Here is a 17,953-nt window from a genome sequence, read left to right on the forward strand (position 1 = left end):
CAGAATCAGAATCAGAAAAGCTTTATTCGGCCCACAATGGGGAAATTTGCAAAATACATGGAAGAAAGGGAAATGCTTCCCCCTCGTGGAAGGGAAAACATTGCCAGAGGGCTGATCAGCGCTTCATCAGCACTCACAGCAAGAAAAACAAAAAACCCAAACAAATTCGGGAATGGCGCCCCACATCATATTTTCAATTCCCAAATAAATTCGGGAATGACAGTGAATGAGTTAAGTTCGTCAAGTGAAACACAAGAATGTAATGAATGATGCTTGATATTGTCTGGTCTCATTTAGTACCTTCGTTTTTACCTACGGCACCTTCAAATTTGAATCTGTCAGGTCCCCAATGGAAACACAGGAGGAACTGCTAGTTTTTATCTGGTCTAGTGGCCCACTCGAGTTTTTCGATGCCAGCCCGTCCTTGCAGCCATTCACCTTCTACCAGTACAGGATTCGTGCCCACAACTCTAAAGGCTCAGTTCAGAGCGAGAGGACATTAACCCGGACCCTGTCAGCGAGGCCAGGAGATATGCCCCTTCCCACTGCCACTCCCACTGGTGAGTTATCTAAAATAGAGATTTTATTTTCGGACTTTTTAAACTTTGGAGTACTTCTTTTTACACGTGATAAACCTTTGTGTCGTGCACAGGTGCATACTCGATCAATCTGAAATGGAGTGGGCCAAAACAGCCCAACGGTGTCATTTCTCACTATAAACTACTTTACAAGAAGCACCAGCTGGACCCAACATTCAACTCACCTGCAGTGATTGCACTCACTGTGGAGGTAAAAGTGCACACACACACACACACACACACACACACACACACACACACACACACACACACACGCACACACACACGCACACACATTTGTGCATTTAGTCATTAACATGCCCAAATGCTTTCATTGAAACAGTATCGATGCAAAAAGAATTTCTGAAGACTCCATCATGTAAAAAATAGACTTAGTAGACACATCATTAGATAGGATAAAGAGAGGAGTACAGTAAAGTCTCGTTATATCGATATTCAAGGGAGTCCGAAAAAATATCGATATAACCGGGACTATCGATATATCCGACCCTGTTTGCATGCAATTTTCTCTGTGCGTGCATAGAAATAGTATCGATATAACCGGGACTATCGATATATCCGATATCGATATAACGAGACTTTACTGTATTTAAATTTGACCCTTATTGATCACAAAGTTGAAATTCAGGTCCGTGTTTGTTTATGTTGCATTCCGAGATTGGTGGTACACAGTTGCATGGGGCAACAACGAAAGGCTAGTTGTTAGAATATATAATGAAGGTGTTTATAATGGAAATGAGGAGAACAGAAACAATGTCAGTCTGGAAGGTGCGTGCGGCCACGTAAAGGGGTGAGTCAGCGGGATATATCGGCGGGAAGAGGGCGGGGGGAGTGAATGGAAACGAGACAAAAGTACAGATCTATATTCTGTCCAAATACGTGGCCTCTTCTTGTTCTGTGACCTTTGGCTTGTCACTCATAATTAATACAAGATGTAAATGGAGACCTTTCACCTTCTCATTGATATGGGACACTTTGTGTGTCTGTACAGAGGGGGGATGAGAAGCTCATTGACATGGCATAGACTTGTTTTGGTGGCAGCCATTTGTCACGCAGCTGCCTTTACCGCAGATGCTCTGCTTTTGCACATACACACTGAGTCTGTCAGAGAAACGTACGCAAAACGAGATTAAAATGTGGATGTTGTCAGGACTGATGTAAAGTTGCAAAGAAACCACTTGGAATTGATGAGGTTTCCATTTTAGTCAAAGGTCGACAAATACATAGCTGACTCCTGGATATGAAAGTACCGTATTTTCTGGTGTATAAGGCGTACTCAAAAGCCTTCATTTTGTTCACAAGATGACCCTGTGTATAAACTGGAGAGTCATCCAAAGGTAATGACCCTAAAATTAACAGGTGATAGTTGCACAACTATTAATAACATTCACAACTACTGTATTTTCCAGTGTATAAGGCGCACCCAAAAGCCTTGATTTTCGTCAAAAGATGACCCTGCACCTAATATGTGAAGTCATGTTGAGCCACAACAGGTCTCTCAACTACTGTCAGCAGCCACGGACTCCATTTTCCCACTGTAGAAGTAGTGCGTGACCCCAGCCTTTATTCAAGCGCCTTATAATGTGATGTGCCTTATATTTGGAAAACTTTTATATATTATATTTGGAAAACCTTTTTCATTAATCTAAGGTGTGCCTTATAGTGCGGTGCACCTTATATATGGAAGAAGTTTGAAAATACACCATTCATTGGGGGTGCGCTTTATATTCCAGTGCGCCTTAAATCCCAGGAAAAAAATGGTCTTCTTCTTCTTTTCCTTTCGGCTTTTCCCTTCAAGGGATCGCCGCAGCGAATCAGTCTCCTCCATCTTAAGAGGTTTGATCCGCATGTTTGTTTTGGCCAAGCTTTTACATCGGATGCCCTTCCTGACACAACCCTCTGTATTTATCCGGGCTTGGGACCGGCACAAGAAGACCTATGTCCCTTTGTGGCTACAGAACAAGCAACTCACTCAATAAAAGGCTCCCAAACGCAAAATGAAATACGGTAGTCATTTATAAATCCGGTTGGACTAACCACAGCTGATGTATGGATTTGAAAATACAGTAGTCTCGTTATATCAATATTCTCGGGAGTCTGAAAAAATATCGATATAACCGGACTATCGATATGTTCGATCCTGCGGCATGTCAATTTTCTCCTTGCGTTCATAGGAATAGTATCGTAATAAGCAGTACCATCGATATAACCAATATCAATATAACGAGACTTTACTGTATATTTGACCAGTTTTAAAAGTCAAAGTCACAGATTTGTGAGTCAGCATCCAAGTGCTAATTGGAGGGTGAAAATGTCCGACTTGTGGTGGCTTAAGAAGAAGCCCATCATAACCCCCCCCTCCCTCCTTTCCCCCTCAAGTCTTTTCGATTCACATATGTACCTCTATTTTTTTGGGAGTGTGTGTATGTGTGTATTGATCTTGAGCTGTGTTGGGAACTTTCCACCGTGCCAGCCTGGTTGATTAATGGGGTCGTCACGCCGATCGGACGGAATGAGGGTACGGAGCGCAGGCGGCCTGCTTTGCTCGACCCCGACATGCTGTTTTGCACTGTCTCACACACATACACACAAGCACACTTGTGCAATCTCACAACACACATTTTCTATCGCCATGCTTTGCAACTCAGTGACAGACGTGTTAGTCACTTGGACATGGCTGTCAGGCTTACTTTCATGCATTCTGCCTCTATTTTTGGACCTTTTCTTGTTTTCTACTCAATTCTATGTAATATCTGCTTTTATCTCTCTGATGGGGAAGTTAGGTTTTACCTGTTACTTAGCAGGATTACACCAAAACAACCCGAGTTATAATTTGTCTTGACGTTTGCAAGCATTATGAGGTTTTTTTTTTGTTTCCAATGTCTTTTGGCAAATTGAGGGCATACAAAATCAGGGTAGCCGGGACGGCGTTGTACATTATCTGCAAGCACGGCTCAAGAAGGAGAACTCAGCATGGTTAATGGCTCCCATCACAGTTCCGAAGAGACGGACAGGCTCGGTGGAGATCTTGGCTTTATTGCGCACCATTCTGTATCTTCTCAACCCTTTTTGTAGTTAATTTCCACACTAGAACGATTCTCATTACTCAGGTTAATTTTTGCTTGATCACCACATTGTGAGTGGATTTTTTAGAGGACAAAAGCCACACATTCGTTTCGTGTTGCTGGCTTTCTGTCCCACATTGCCCTCCTTTCTGCTGTCTTTCTTCTTTCTTACTTGCTCAAAACCCTTCATTCGCTTTTACTAAATTGATCAACTTTCTCATTCCTGTCTTTTTGTTTCACAGTCGTCTCATCCCTTTATCTCCTCTTTACTGCCCCGTCCTCTATTTCCCTCCCTCCCTTGGCTCTTCCAGATGTTTCACTCTGGCCCTCGGGACCCTTTGGGTCAAAAGAGACCCTGTGCGTGTAGGTGTGAATTTGTGCACACTTTTTTTCTGATTTACTCCATGAGGTTATGGCTTTCCATGTGCATGAATGATTTTTTTTTTTGCATATGGTTGCACATCAATATGTGAATCTCTTTTTTTCTCTCTCTCTCATTCTCCCTCTTTATTTGTGCCGTATTAATACATGCCATTGATCAGAGCAGGACCCCTGACAGTCATCATCCCTGAGAACCATCTGGCCGACGCCTGACGCCGCCTCACCCAAACACAAGCTGACACCCTATTAATCTGCTAGTGGCATGCATACATACGTGTGTACGTGTGCGATTGCATGCCCCTGCGAACCAACGTGCGCCTGGAAGACATTGTTTAATGTGGATGTTAGAGATTAAGTGCAAGTGTGTGTGCTTACATTTTCGCCACGCACCTGCTTCTGCGCGCGTGTGGCTATGCTATGCCGCCCGTGCACGCACAGGCAAACGGGCACACACATCATCCGCCAACAACAGCCGGCGCGGAAGGGAGCTGAAGGGTGCTTGGAAATTAAGGTTATTACACAAATTGAGCCATATGGTCTAAATATTTCAGAGCTGAAATTTACTAGGCAATAAAAATGGCCCCTACCTCGGTAATGGTGTAAATTACAGCTTAACCACCAGCGCTAATGATGTCCTTCTGTACGCCCCATAACCAACCGTACATGAAGGACACATTGTTTAAAAAACACCACAGGAAAGGAAACGGACAGAGAGGGAAAGAGGGAGGGATGGGAAAAGGGGTAAGAATGAAACAGAGGGTGTGGGGGCGTCGGGGGAGAAGGAAGAGCTTGGTGAGGAGAGCGGAAAAGAAATCCGAGTGGCAATGGAAGTGGAATTTGGAAAGAAAAGAGGAAGAGATTGATGGATAAGGCAGTGAAGTCACCGGGAGAGCAAGCAGCATGTTTACAATCTGTTAGTTTACCATTAAGGGCCCATAAGAGAGCTCAGGGCCAGCCAGCCAAGTGTGTTTCAAGCCAACGTGGGCTTGCAGATATGGCACGTGTCTACTTCATCATGCACCCTTGGAAGATGTAGAATATGTGGCAGCTCAACAAATGATAGTGGAACGCATATGGTGTAACTTGAACCCTCAGTGGTCATTCAACAAATGTCAGAAAGAAAGAATAGGGAATGAAACCAATAATTCTCAAGATACAAAAAGGAGAGGAGTAGCAGTACCGTACATTGCAGGAGTTTCTGAAAAATTACAAAGAGTCCTTTGGCAACATAAAATTCCTACTTATTTCAAACCGATAAACACGTTAAGGCAAAAATTAGTGCATCTAAAAGATAGGCTACCAAATGAAAAACTAAGTAATGTAGTTTATTCAATACATTGTAAGAATGAAAATTGTAAAGAGCAGTACATTAGGGAGACTCAACAAATTCTCAAAAAAGACTTTATCAACATCGCAGGGATAATATAAGTGGACCTCAATCGGCAGTACATTTGCACCTAAAAGCTAGCAACCATTCATTTGACGACAATGAGGTTAAAATCTTAGCGAACGAACATAGATGGTTTGAAAGGGGGGTAAAAGAAGCGATTCTTATAAAACAACAAAATCCTTCATTAAACCGGTCTGGTGGGGTGAGGTTCAATTTGGATCGTTCATACAATAGCCTGCTTAGGCAAAACAGGTTAGGCAACTTTCGTAATGCTGATGAGGGTCGTTATGCTGATGAGGTGATACCGGTGGGAGTGGGGGTAATAGGCCAGTTGTTAGTCAGGAATGTAGGAACAATCAGTGGGGCCACAGGGAGGGGTCCTCTGCCCCCCCAACCTGAGAGTAGGGACCTATCATAGCTGTGTCCGGCGCCACCATGTCTGGACATTAGGGATATATAAATAGGGCCGATACGACCAGTCAGACTTTAGTTCGCTGATGAAGCCTCTTGGATAGGAGGCGAAACGTCCGAAACCTTCACATTTGTACAGATGACAGCTGAAGAAACCTTCTCATCGATGGACCACTCCTGTACGACTGAGAGCTTACACAGACGTATAACTGACATCAGAAAAACGTTTTATAGCATCTCAAATACCCATGATATTTTTAGTCAAATGCAAAACACAAATAAAAATGACTGAAAGTGTCCAAAAACTACTTCAAATTGAACCCGGAGGTGGCCAGTTTCAGAAGGTCCCGCCCCCTTGTTCCCGGTGTAACGCCAAGACGTCTTGCTTTGCTCGAGAATCAAAACAATAGCTTCAGATTCGGAAAAGATGCTTTCTTGTTACTCATCCAGTTATGAATATGATTCAAATAGTTCTGAAGAGGAAAGCATAAATGTTTGCAATGAATTAAAGAATTTATTCAGGTCATTTTGATGCATCTGGAGGAAATGTAGTGACAAACTCTTTAGTACTCACAGTACCCAAAAAAGGCAGAAGAGGGCGACAAAGTTCAGTGGAAATTGTCCCCTGGGACGTTTTTCAAGCGAACATCAAATACACTGTGGAAGTCTTGGCGCAACACACAACGATTCACCATCGCGTTATTTATGTGTTTTCCTTCTAATTTCGCCATCAACACGGATCAACACGAAGTTTTCACATCAAACAAAGTACCGCAAAATGCATTGAGGTGATGCAAGGGATGTCCTTTCTCGGTAAGGGGCATTCCTTCAGTGACGTAGGGTGAGGACTCGTCACCAACTAAAAACAAGACTTCCGGAGTATTCAGCGCCAGTCTTAAAACATAAAATATAGCTATATGCGCTGGAATTTTTGTAAAATATGCTCAGTAGAAGTCATTTGAAGCGATTTTACAAATTATGGACACATCTTGTCCGGAGACGTTGGTTGTCCTTTAATGGTTTAATTCAGACCGTGCTTACAACAGCTTTAAGTCATGTTTTGATGGTCCATATGATAATAATAATAATACATTTGACATTTCACAATAATACATTTCATTTATAAGCGCCTTTTCAAAACTTTCAATACAATGTTCTCTCATATTTGTAACTATTCCTGTCAGTTCTGAATATTGCACGCAAACGTCATAGTGTAAATTGAATCGAAATTATAACATCTCTCTGAAAAGTTGCAATTCAATCTTCCATGCTTCCATACAGTGTCTGTCTCCAGAAATATTCACTTTTTTTGCATTGAACCGTCGTAGCATTTCCATGCATTGTCAAAACTCAGAAGAATGCTGGCATCGATGCTCGCTGCGAGGATAAGAATGACCAATCTTTGCCCTTGCGTTATTTTTCAAGCAAGCCACGAACATTAAGAAGTGGACAGAAGAGGTAGCAAGGCGAGAGAGAATAGTACTAAGGAGGGTGAAGACAGGTGAAGAGAGAAGAAGGCAGAAGAGGACTTGCACGCGGAGTTCATTAGGCCCTCCGGCCTATCAGACCCCTTCGTTAGAGGTTTTCAACTCTGATTGGAGGGCTCTCAACGTTATGCATAAGCAACCCCCCCCAAAAAAAAAAAAAATCAGTCTTCTTTGCCGCAATCTCCATCTTCTTGTGTGTTCTCGAGCTCCTCTTTTCGCAGTCACGCATTTCCATCTAGCTTTTCTATACTCCGCTTTCAAAAATAACAGTTGTTACACGCGAGTGATAATTTCTCGAGAGGTTCCATCCAGCTCGTTTCTCCGTCTCGCTCCTTCTCTCGTGCTCCTGGTAATAACAGGTTGTGTGTTATTGTGTCGTTTGCAAAGGGCCGGCGCCATCTCGTTCGCCGCCGGTCCACTTGTCCCTGATAGCAGCCACAATATGATGGTCATCACTTCAGAGTGAGAGCGTATTTGTTTTGTTTTTTTTTTCTTTCTTTTTTTGAATGCTACTTGTCTGCATAGTCTAGTCTGAAGGAGGTTTCCTTGTCCAAAAACATGCAATCTCTGGTTTTGAGAGTAGTGAATGTAAGCGGTTCGGAAAATGGATGGATAAGAGGAGCGAATAACCTGGTTGAAAACGTCTTTGCATTCGATTAGAATTGCAATGATGGACAATTGTAGTCACGGTGGAAAAAAAAAGACTGAACACAATTTAGTCTTGGGCTATTTCAGGTGGTTGTTGTCCCCACAGGCCAAAAACAATAAATGTTCTGGATTTTAAATTAGAAGGTATGATAAGGTAGTTACAGGTTAGTTTCAGGAAACATTTATACTTAAAGGACAACCGACGTCTCCGGACAAGTTGTGTCCATAATTTGTAAAATGGCTTCAAATGATTTCTACTGAGCGTATTTTAATAAGATTCCACCGCATATAGCTATATTTTACATTTTAAGACTCGCGCTGAATATTCAGGAAGTCTTGTTTTTGAGTTGGTGAAGAGTCCGTACGTGACGTCACTAAAGGACCGCCCCTGACCGTAAAAAAAGACGCATTCTAGCGGTTCTTAAATCACGTCAATGTATTTTCCTGTACTTGTTTGGTCTGGGGACCTCGTGTTGCACCCAAAATCCGCCAGAAGGCCAGAAGAGGGTGTCCAAGCGCCATATAAGGAATTTATCAGCCTGTGGAAACGGAGGTGGCCACAGGAGGTCGCCATTTTGTGCCTATTTTTTTGGTTGAGAGATTTGCCCCCAATGTTGCCTCAAAATCCACAAATAAATTCTTTAATCGATTGCAAACATGTATGCTTTCCTCTTCAGAACCATTTGAATCATATTCATAACTGGATGTGTAACATGAAAGCATATTCTCCAAATCTGAAGCCATTGTTTTGATTCACTTGCAATGCTAGACGTCTTGGCGTGACGTCACGAATTGGGGGCGGGATTTTCTGAAAATGCCCAATTCGCAGCTCAATTTTTTGCAGATTTTGGACACTTTAAGTCATTTGTATTGGTATTTTGCATTTTAATAAAAATATCATACTGTGTGTTTTGGGTATTTTAGATTATATAAAATGTTTTTCTGATGTCAGTTAAAAAACAAAGAAGTGACGTCGGTTGTCCTTTAAATACACATCCACTTGGACATGATTTTGTAACTTAACTCATTCACTGCCAGACGTGCAAAATTGTGTCCACTCCAGTATCAGTGTTTTTGTCATTTTCACTCAAATTCCAGGACCCACAGAATATTGAGTTTTAGGACTACATAAACATTCAATGCAGAATAAGAAAACTTTGACATTATTCTTTCATCAGAAAAAAAAAAGAGTTAATTCCTAATTTATTTAGCCGATTATATTTAGCTTAGCATTCGAGGCTAACAAACGTGATACTTGACATTTCCCGTACGTTCTTGTTCACGTGTACATTGAAAGATATGTAGGTTTAATCGTTGGGAGTTATTTTGAGTACTTTTCATGCTTTTTTGTGTATTGTTTTTATTATGACTGTTTTAAATTTTGTGAGGCACTTTGTGGTTTTACCTGTGAAACATGCTATATAAATAAATCTTACTTATTTCTATGGGTTTGGAGTTATCTGAGGTGCAAGTGGGGGGGGGGGCTGTACAAAAGGCAAATGCTGCCCCCACGTTGAAGGGAAAAACATTAGCGGAGGTCTGACCAGCGCTTTATCGGCAAGCAAGAAAAACCAAAACCCGAACACATTCGGGAATGGCGCTCCACATCATGTTTTCAAGTCCCGAATATATTTGGGAATAGCAGTGAATGTGTTAAATATGAAGTTACACATTTTCCAGTTATATCCATCCATCCATCCATTTTCCAGATCGCGTAATCCTTATTTGGGTTGCGGGGGTGCTGGAGCCTATCCATGCAGGGCCGGACAGGGTCTTGAACTCACAACCTCTGCAATGTGAAGTTGCGTGCTATTTTCCAGTTATATAAGAAAAAAACATATTTTAAGGGAGTATTCGGTTGAGAAATTCAAATCAATCCAAAGTCTGCCAGCATTATGCAACATATTGTGTTTAACCTTCTATTGACTATTTTGATATTGGAATACCATCCCTCTCGTTTTACGTTGACTTGTCTTTAACCACATGTCACAAGAAAACATCACAGTCAGAATAGCATGTACACTCTAAATGTTGTGTTCCCGAGGTTGGGAGCCGCCAAAGCTAATCATGAATGTCAGTGTGAAGTGGGCATGCCTGGTCCAGACCCCTGAAGCCCCTCTCTGCCTCTGTGCTGGTCACCCTACACAACATGTGCCTAATGGCACTCTTTGGGTCTGGTCGTGTGTGTGTGTGTGTGTGTGTGTGTGTGTGTGTGTATGTGTGTGTCACCGTTTGTCTAACTCACACTGACTAGTAGGGACACACATGCAGGGCATTTGCAAGCATACATGGGGCAATTGTTTGAGCAACATCGCATTAGCCATGCACAAATAAACGTGTATGCTCACACACACAGGTGAAGGAGGCTTGCCAGCTTGGCATGGGGCACGAAAGAGCAGCATGTAGTGCTCTGGCTGGCCTCAGAATCCTCCCAAAAACAATTAAAGCTCCCCCAGAGCCTCTCAGGCCAAGCTTGTTGAATTATTGAAGCTGAATGTCATCCGTGGCCGTGCTTTCTCAGACTAACAAAGAAAGCCGACACATGATAAGAGGCGGCCCCGGCGTGGTGCTTTGTTATCTGTCCGGGACTTAATATAATGGAGCAGGGAGGGCAGAGGTGGCCTGTGGAGCGGGACATACCCGAGGCTCACCAATTGGTCCACATTCATTAGACATGGCTCTCTCATGTATGATCACTCACTTGACTGCTACCTGTGCACACGTGTGTCGGTGAGCGAGACAAAGCGGGAGGAAGAGTGCGCGTGTGGAAGAGTGTATGGCCATATGCTAATGTTGCACTGTCCCTGCGCCTCTGCAGGGTTCGGGGCTGGGTCTTTTGTGAGATAATCAGCATAATTCTTTTGACAAATACACATGCTTACTCTTAATTAGTATCACACAATGGTCCCCCCGGCCGCACGATGCCTCTCCACCTGAATATCACACACACACACACACACACACACACACACACACACACACACACACACGCACACACACACAAAAAGTGCACTTTTGGAGAGAGATGCATAAACAACATGCAGATGTTGGCTAGTTAGGGTATGCATGCATGCAGGTTTCTTCAATGCCTCAATGCCTTATACGTGGTAGTTCAAACACAACAAGCAAAAGAGAAAATGAACTTCTCGTCATTTTGCGTCCTTTTATCGTTTATCCTTTGCACGCTGTCCCATTCCTTTCTATTTGGGCCGGTCTCTAACATTCTCTTCCACTTCCATTTCTATTGTCATGATTAAGTGGAGGTTGTGGTCATTCCCACATACATGCGCTTTGGCACATTGATTTCAGTTTAACCTGAACCTTTCTTTTCATATCTCACACCAAAGGTAGTCGGGTTTTTATTCGCACTGACCATAACTGTAACTCACTTTATACATGTGATTATATAGTATGCTTCAAACCTATTAGGTTGGCCGTAATCCATTCCATTTGAAATATAAATAAGATTATGGAAATAGAATCTTTTGTTCAAGTTCAATAAAATTAAGAAAACAACTATAGCCAAGTTGTCTGTGTAAGCTCTCAGTCGTACAGGAGTGGTCCATCGATGAAAATATTTCTTCAGCCGTCATCTGTACTTCTTTGAAGGTGTCAGACGTTTCGCTTCTTATCCAAGAAGCTTTGTCAGCAAACTAAAGTCTTACTGGTAGTTTAGGCCCTATATATGCGTAGTATATCGCTACTGTCCAGACATGGGGGTGCCGGACTCTGCTATGATAGGTCCCTGCTCTCAAGTTGGGGGGAGCAGAGGACTACTCCCTGCAGCTCTACTGATTGTTCCTATTGTTCTGACTAACAACTGGCCCGATTGCCCCACTTCCAGCGGAGGCTAATATATATAGCTAAGTTGAATAAAAATGTTAATATGACAAAATGCAATTAAAATGTGCTTTTTTAAATTCCTTTATTTTCATATTTGTTTTATTTGTTATATAATTTGTTTAGGTTAGCAGTAATCCGCTCCATCTGAAAAACATGAAATTATGGAAATAGAATCAGTTTTTTTTATTAAGGAAAATTTGAAAAATGACGACAGCTAAATTGAAAAAATATGTTTCATTTACAAAATGAATTAAAAAATAAAATGCTTTTTAAAGATTAAATAATTTGTTTTTGTTGTTGTTGGTTTTTTCTGGTGACATAATTTGTTTAAGTTAGCCGTTTATACATGCCATCTCAAAAACATATGACATTATGGTAATAGAATTAGTGGGTTTTTTTAATTCAGGAAAATTAGGAAAATAACTACAGCTAAATTGACTAAGAGTTTTGAAAGGCACTTAGAAATGAAATGGATTATTATTAATATTATTATTCACTAGCTATTAGCTTTCTATTCACTAGCTATTAGCTATCTATTTCCGAGCTAATAGCTATCTATTAGCTATCTATTCACTAGCTATTAGCTATCTATATCTAGCGAGCTCGCTTTCTATGTATTTGACTTCCGGATTGAGTGAATGCTGGCGCGTGTGGCTGCCGCTGCTCACCCACAGAAAAAAACGTATCCTGCAACTGTAAAGTGACCTTGAGAGTTTTGAAAGGCACTTAGAAATGAAATGTGTTATTATTATTATTATTATTAAATTGAAAAAATATGTTCCTTTACAAAATGAAATTAAAAAACTTAAATGCCTTAAAAAAATTACATTATTTGTCTATACAACTGTAATAAAAGCAAAACTGTCCTTTGTTTTCATTTTTCCCACTCTCATAATGAGTTTTCAGGGTTATTCTTAAGTGTGTTTATTTTGTTATTAATGTACGGAAGAAACAAGGTCAAAGGATCGTTTGAGAATTATAGTTTATTTTATTGCACAGTATCTACTGACCATTTTATCTCCATATTTCACCACATGAAAAAAATAATAAAAACTATCTGGCTCTAAAAAGTAACGAACATTTACTGAGTTTAAAAAAATGCAAAATGAAATTTAAAAAAACAGATTAAAACATTCCAAACTAGTTCAAGCTCCTTCCCAGGCCAAAATGATTTAATTGAACCAATGTAGCAAATTTTTGACTTGACTTTGAGACAGTAAAATGTGTGCAGTTTGGCTACAAATGGCGCACATTCCAAATATTTTTCCCCAACTACGAATTTGCAAAACCAGCCAATCCGGTGTCTCTTTCTAACCGCATAAACATGTTTCACGGTGTGTTTTCCTTTCACTGACAAAGCACCAATCGGTGAGTTTGTAAATAGCCAATCTCTCATCGGCTCGGGTTTACCGTCCAACTATAACACGTTTACACAACAGGAAACTGCAAATTGCACACATGCAGCACTATATTAAATCTGTAACAAGGTCAACCTCCTTTGTGTTGTCCTTCACAGCACAGTTCAACTTATCATCACTTTTATGCCTTTGTCGCTATAGCCCGCCTAATTCACGTGGGCGATAGCATGAGGTAAGGCAACGTTTTAGGTGACCTAAAACTTACCTCATTTTGTTGATTTCTTCAAGTGTTTTGTGTGCGCAGGTCTGTGCGTCCGTGTTTGGAACAAATTGTTATAAAGGGGGCTGTTAATGGAATGTAATCGTAGAACGTTTCCGTGTTTAAAGCGTTTGATTACAGGCTGCTTGCGTATGTGTGCGTGAGCAGTTAGCGGGCTGACGTGCTCAATTTGCTCGCGCATGCGGCAGGGAGGCCATTAACGCGCTGCGTCGCAGCGATAAAGTGTTTGAATGTATTGCCATCTAGAGGCGTGTAGCAGAGTCTCTGCGCTCCTATAAAACCTGCCAGCGCCAGATGCTGCTATTGACAATGTGCATATGTTAAGCGCTTTATAGGCCACATGCCTCACATATTTCACTGGCTTTTAAGGTGGAGAGATCTCTCATTCGTGCTCACTTAATCTGTCTCTCTCTTTTGGAACATCTATCTCCGCCCTACTCAGACTCCCTCCCTCTCTCACACACTTCTTGTCGATTGAGTCGTTCGGTATTTCCGTCCGCTTTTTATTTGCTTCACCTGTTATTTACCTACTCACTGATTACCTTTTTTCCATCATGCATCGCTTTTCTGCTACATTTATCCGCACAGAGGTCGCATAGCTGCTTAAGCCTATCCCAGCTGTCTTTTGGCAGTGGTCGGGGACAACCTGAACCGGTTGCCAGAAAATCGCACTCTTGCCTAATTCCCTGCCCGCTGTACGAGTACTCATGTACATTGTTGACTTTTTTTCTCTCTTTACACTTTGAAGTAGCATGATTTGCAGGAGGATTTAGTTTCCGTCGAGGGCTGTCCAGGGACATATTAATCCTATTTCACTGCGTATGGCAGACATGTTGGCTGGTAGACATGGAGACAGTCAAGGCATGCATCGTGCCCCATTGTTCAGGCACTTCATCTTTAATGACACGTCACACTGATTTTTCTGGGTCTTCTTTTAAATCCGTTTGAATTTGGAGCCCCTCGACAGCTAATCTCTTTATGTCATCTTGAGGAGAGAGTTGTTGTTGTTTTTTAAATAATTGCCGATTGGTTATTTGAAACATATTTTATTCTCATAAACCTACACATAAATCGCTTTCAATCTGAGGTGTTTTAAGTGTTCCATCCCAGACTAGTATCTCATCCCACTGCAGACATCAGCGCCCCCCTTATCAATTAGTAAATGATGTGACGTACATGCTGTTGCAGTTGAGTGCCAGCTTCTTGGGTTGGGTCCCGTTGCCTAAAGGTACTGGCAGACACCGTGTCTCTGTTTTGTTTGAGAGAGAGCTATGAAAGACTCAGAAGGCTTTGAAGGCAGTTTTCAGGGATGGACGTCTGCCAGTCTGTTGCAGCCACTTCCTGCTTACTCCGTATGTTGTAATGTTGATATCACAAATCCATATGACACATTATTTTAGCTTGTCATTGTTTCTGTCTTTTTTTTTTACACGACTATGACAGTCCACTTTGGTTTCTGCCCATTTTCATCTTCAGGGTTTCACTCTCGAAGGAACCATTTCAGGCCTTCAGCCCTACAGTGACTATAGTCTACAAGTGGAAGCTGTAAACGAAGCAGGTTTGATTGGAACTAGTTGTTTTCAAATAATTACAAAATTAACATCTAACAACATTTTGAATGTTTTTTTAATACCTTCAGGCAGCGTGTCAAGCCAGTGGGTCGAGACAAGGACTCTTGAGGCCTCTCCAGCTGGACTGGCAAACTTTAGTGTGGAGCAAAAAGAGCAGGGCAGATCATTACTGCTCAACTGGGATCCACCAAGTTCCCCAAATGGAGTCATCACGGTATATGCTGCATTATAGAAAACCAAACAACTAGATAAGGTCACCGTATTTGTTTTTTTTTTCAAGGCCCCTTTCAATTTTGCTGCTGTAGTTTGAAAATCTCCCCATTGTGGGGCTATCAAAGGCTTTCTTATTTTATTTTTATGGATTGGATTAGCCTTTGTTTGTCTCGCGGTTGAAAAATTTACATTTCACAGCAGCAAAATGATGAAAGTGAACGGAAAGGAAGAAGTAGAAAAACAAAATAAAGGAGCTGCTGTACAGGCAGCCACCCTTGCGGTGCCATCTTGAAGTCAAAACAACAGCAAAAAAAACCTAAATAACCAATAAAGTGACACAACACAAAAGACAAAGACCAGTCATTCAATCTTAAGCACTTTTTGCACCCTGTTTGTCATATGAAGCAGTTCTAGATGAAAGAGGAGAGGATCGAAGCATCCTTTTCACCAGTGGATCGGGGACATCATGGTGAAATGTGCACGTAAAATGTTGACAGCAAACACGAAGCTGTATTGATGAAATCAGAATTTCTGATATCTCTTGTCCCATGTAAATCCGCTTCAATTCCAAGCCGCGACAGTTCCACATACGCATCGGCGCTCTTCGCTGATGCTCCTTTCTTCTCATCGCGGGCTCCTCCAGCCATGCATCAATCCAGCCGCAGACTTTCCCACCAACCGTTCTGCTGAACAAAGCAGGGCTGTGAAAATGCTGCCCACTACAGGCGCAAAAAAAGCACAATCTCCCCAGAGCTATCCAGCGATGACAGTCAAATGGCCACCGACATTCCTTTCAAATCAAAAACAGTGCTGGCATATTCCTTCTGCTGAAAAGGCACAACAGCTCAGCAAAGTCTTATCTTATCTCTACTCCCCGCTTCTTCTTCCCTATCAGGTGTATAATTTGTACAGCGAGGGCATCATGGAGTTTAGCGGGCTGTCACGCAGCTTCCTGTTTCGGCGCTTGGAGCCTTGGACCGCATACACGTTGACTCTTGAAGCCTGCACGTCAGCCGGGTGCACACGTGGCCTCCCTCAGCATGCCACCACTGCTGCCGCTCCACCTGCCTCTCAGCCCCCTCCCACACCGCTTTCCGTCGGTTCGGACCATGTGTGGCTCACCTGGGGACCTCCTGCTCAACCGAATGGACCCATCGGCGAGTACTACTTACTGGGAAGACGTTTGGATCAGGTGGGGAGGGCAAGAAGCAGAGAAGAGGATGCGCAAAAAGAGAAAGTATGTGGAAATATTCGTTCTTTTTTTCTTTTTCTTTTCCTAACATGTCTTTCAATATCTTTATCACAAACAGGTGCTCTTCCGAGATTTATCCACACAAGAAAATGACACTTTCTCCTACACAGTAACTGGGTTGCTACCTTGGACTCAGTACGAGTTTGCCATACGTTCTCACAACCCCGCCGGCCACGCCCATAGTTCCTGGTCAACGGTGATGACCAAGCAGGCACCTCCTAGAGGTCTCGGCCCACCGACCGTCAGTCACCTTCAGGGTCGACCCAGTGAATTGTTGGTGTCATGGACTCCTCCTCTTGAACCCAACGGCGTGCTCCAGTCTTACAGGATCCAGAGAAACAATGTGAGCTTCTCGTTCAGTTTTGATCCGACGGTGCTCAGCTACACCGACGAGGATCTTCTTCCCTTTTCGAGCTATAGGTAAGGCTGGTTTAAACATACTGCTCAGGTCATTAACTCATTCACTGCCAGACGTGCAAAAATGTGTCCACTCCAGTGCCAGTTTTTTTTGTCATTGTCACTTGAATGCCAGGACCCACAGAATATTGAGTTTTAAGACTACATAAACATTCAAGACAGCATTAGAAACCTTAGACTCTCTTCTTTCATCAGAAAAGAGTTAATTCCTAAATGATATGGGCCTGAAGTTATATGAGCTTCAAATGAGGGTGGCTGTCCACAATACAATGCCATACATACATTGGTTTATATAGCGCTTTAACAACAGCTGGAGCTGCAAACAAAGCGCTAACATGGGAAAAAGAGAAATGCTGCCCCATGTGGAAAAGAAAAACATACCAGAGGCCATGGCCAGTGCTTTATCGGCACCCAAGCATGAACAAATAAAACCCAAACAAATTCTGCAATGGCACTCTACATCATATTTTCAATTCCCAAATAAATTTGTGAAGGGCAGTGAATGAGTTCAAGACTGTACTAAAAATATTGTAGATGTCATTTTTTTTGTCCACCTCAAAATGTAATCACTGATCTAAAGTGACTCAAAGTACAGTTCACACAACGGGAAATATTTGTAAATAAATTCATGCTTTGATTTTTTGATGTTCACTCATGTCGACAAAAGGGATTTTTAAGTCTATCAATGTGTTCAATTATGGAAAGTGGTGATAATAGTAGAAATCTTAAAAACTGGGTATGTCATAAATGGTTTTTATTTTTATTGAACAACTGTAAAAGTGTTCAAGAGGGAGTTTAAACTGGTCTCATGTGTGTTCACATTTCTTCTCGTTTTTCAACACGCGACAGTTGAGTTCATGAGGAATCCTGAAAAGTGTACATTTTGGCTTGTGAAGGATCATGGAGCAATCTCGAGGAAAAAAAAAAAAACAACAACAAAAACTAAGATTAAATCATCAACATTACAATAATTGCACCCATTAAATATCGAGTAAGGTCCAGAAGTCATTCAGAGGTCAGACGGTGCCTTGACAAAGG

The 17,953-nt window shown here is 41.9% G+C and overlaps 1 protein-coding gene across 1 annotated transcript in view; it reads left to right on the forward strand.

The window, feature by feature from the left end:
• ush2a (Usher syndrome 2A (autosomal recessive, mild)) overlaps positions 1–17,953 on the forward strand; it is a 186,114-nt gene that overhangs the window by 151,189 nt on the left and 16,972 nt on the right. Inside the window, 6 exon segments of the mRNA XM_088992788.1 lie at positions 343–560; positions 653–789; positions 14,939–15,020; positions 15,102–15,247; positions 16,142–16,483; positions 16,557–16,918. Coding sequence (XP_088848914.1) covers positions 343–560; positions 653–789; positions 14,939–15,020; positions 15,102–15,247; positions 16,142–16,483; positions 16,557–16,918 — 1,287 coding nt within the window.

Source organism: Hippocampus bargibanti, linkage group LG03, assembly GCF_051943395.1.
Source record: "Hippocampus bargibanti isolate YZ-2025 linkage group LG03, ASM5194339v1, whole genome shotgun sequence".
Classification (NCBI taxonomy): domain Eukaryota; kingdom Metazoa; phylum Chordata; class Actinopteri; order Syngnathiformes; family Syngnathidae; genus Hippocampus; species Hippocampus bargibanti.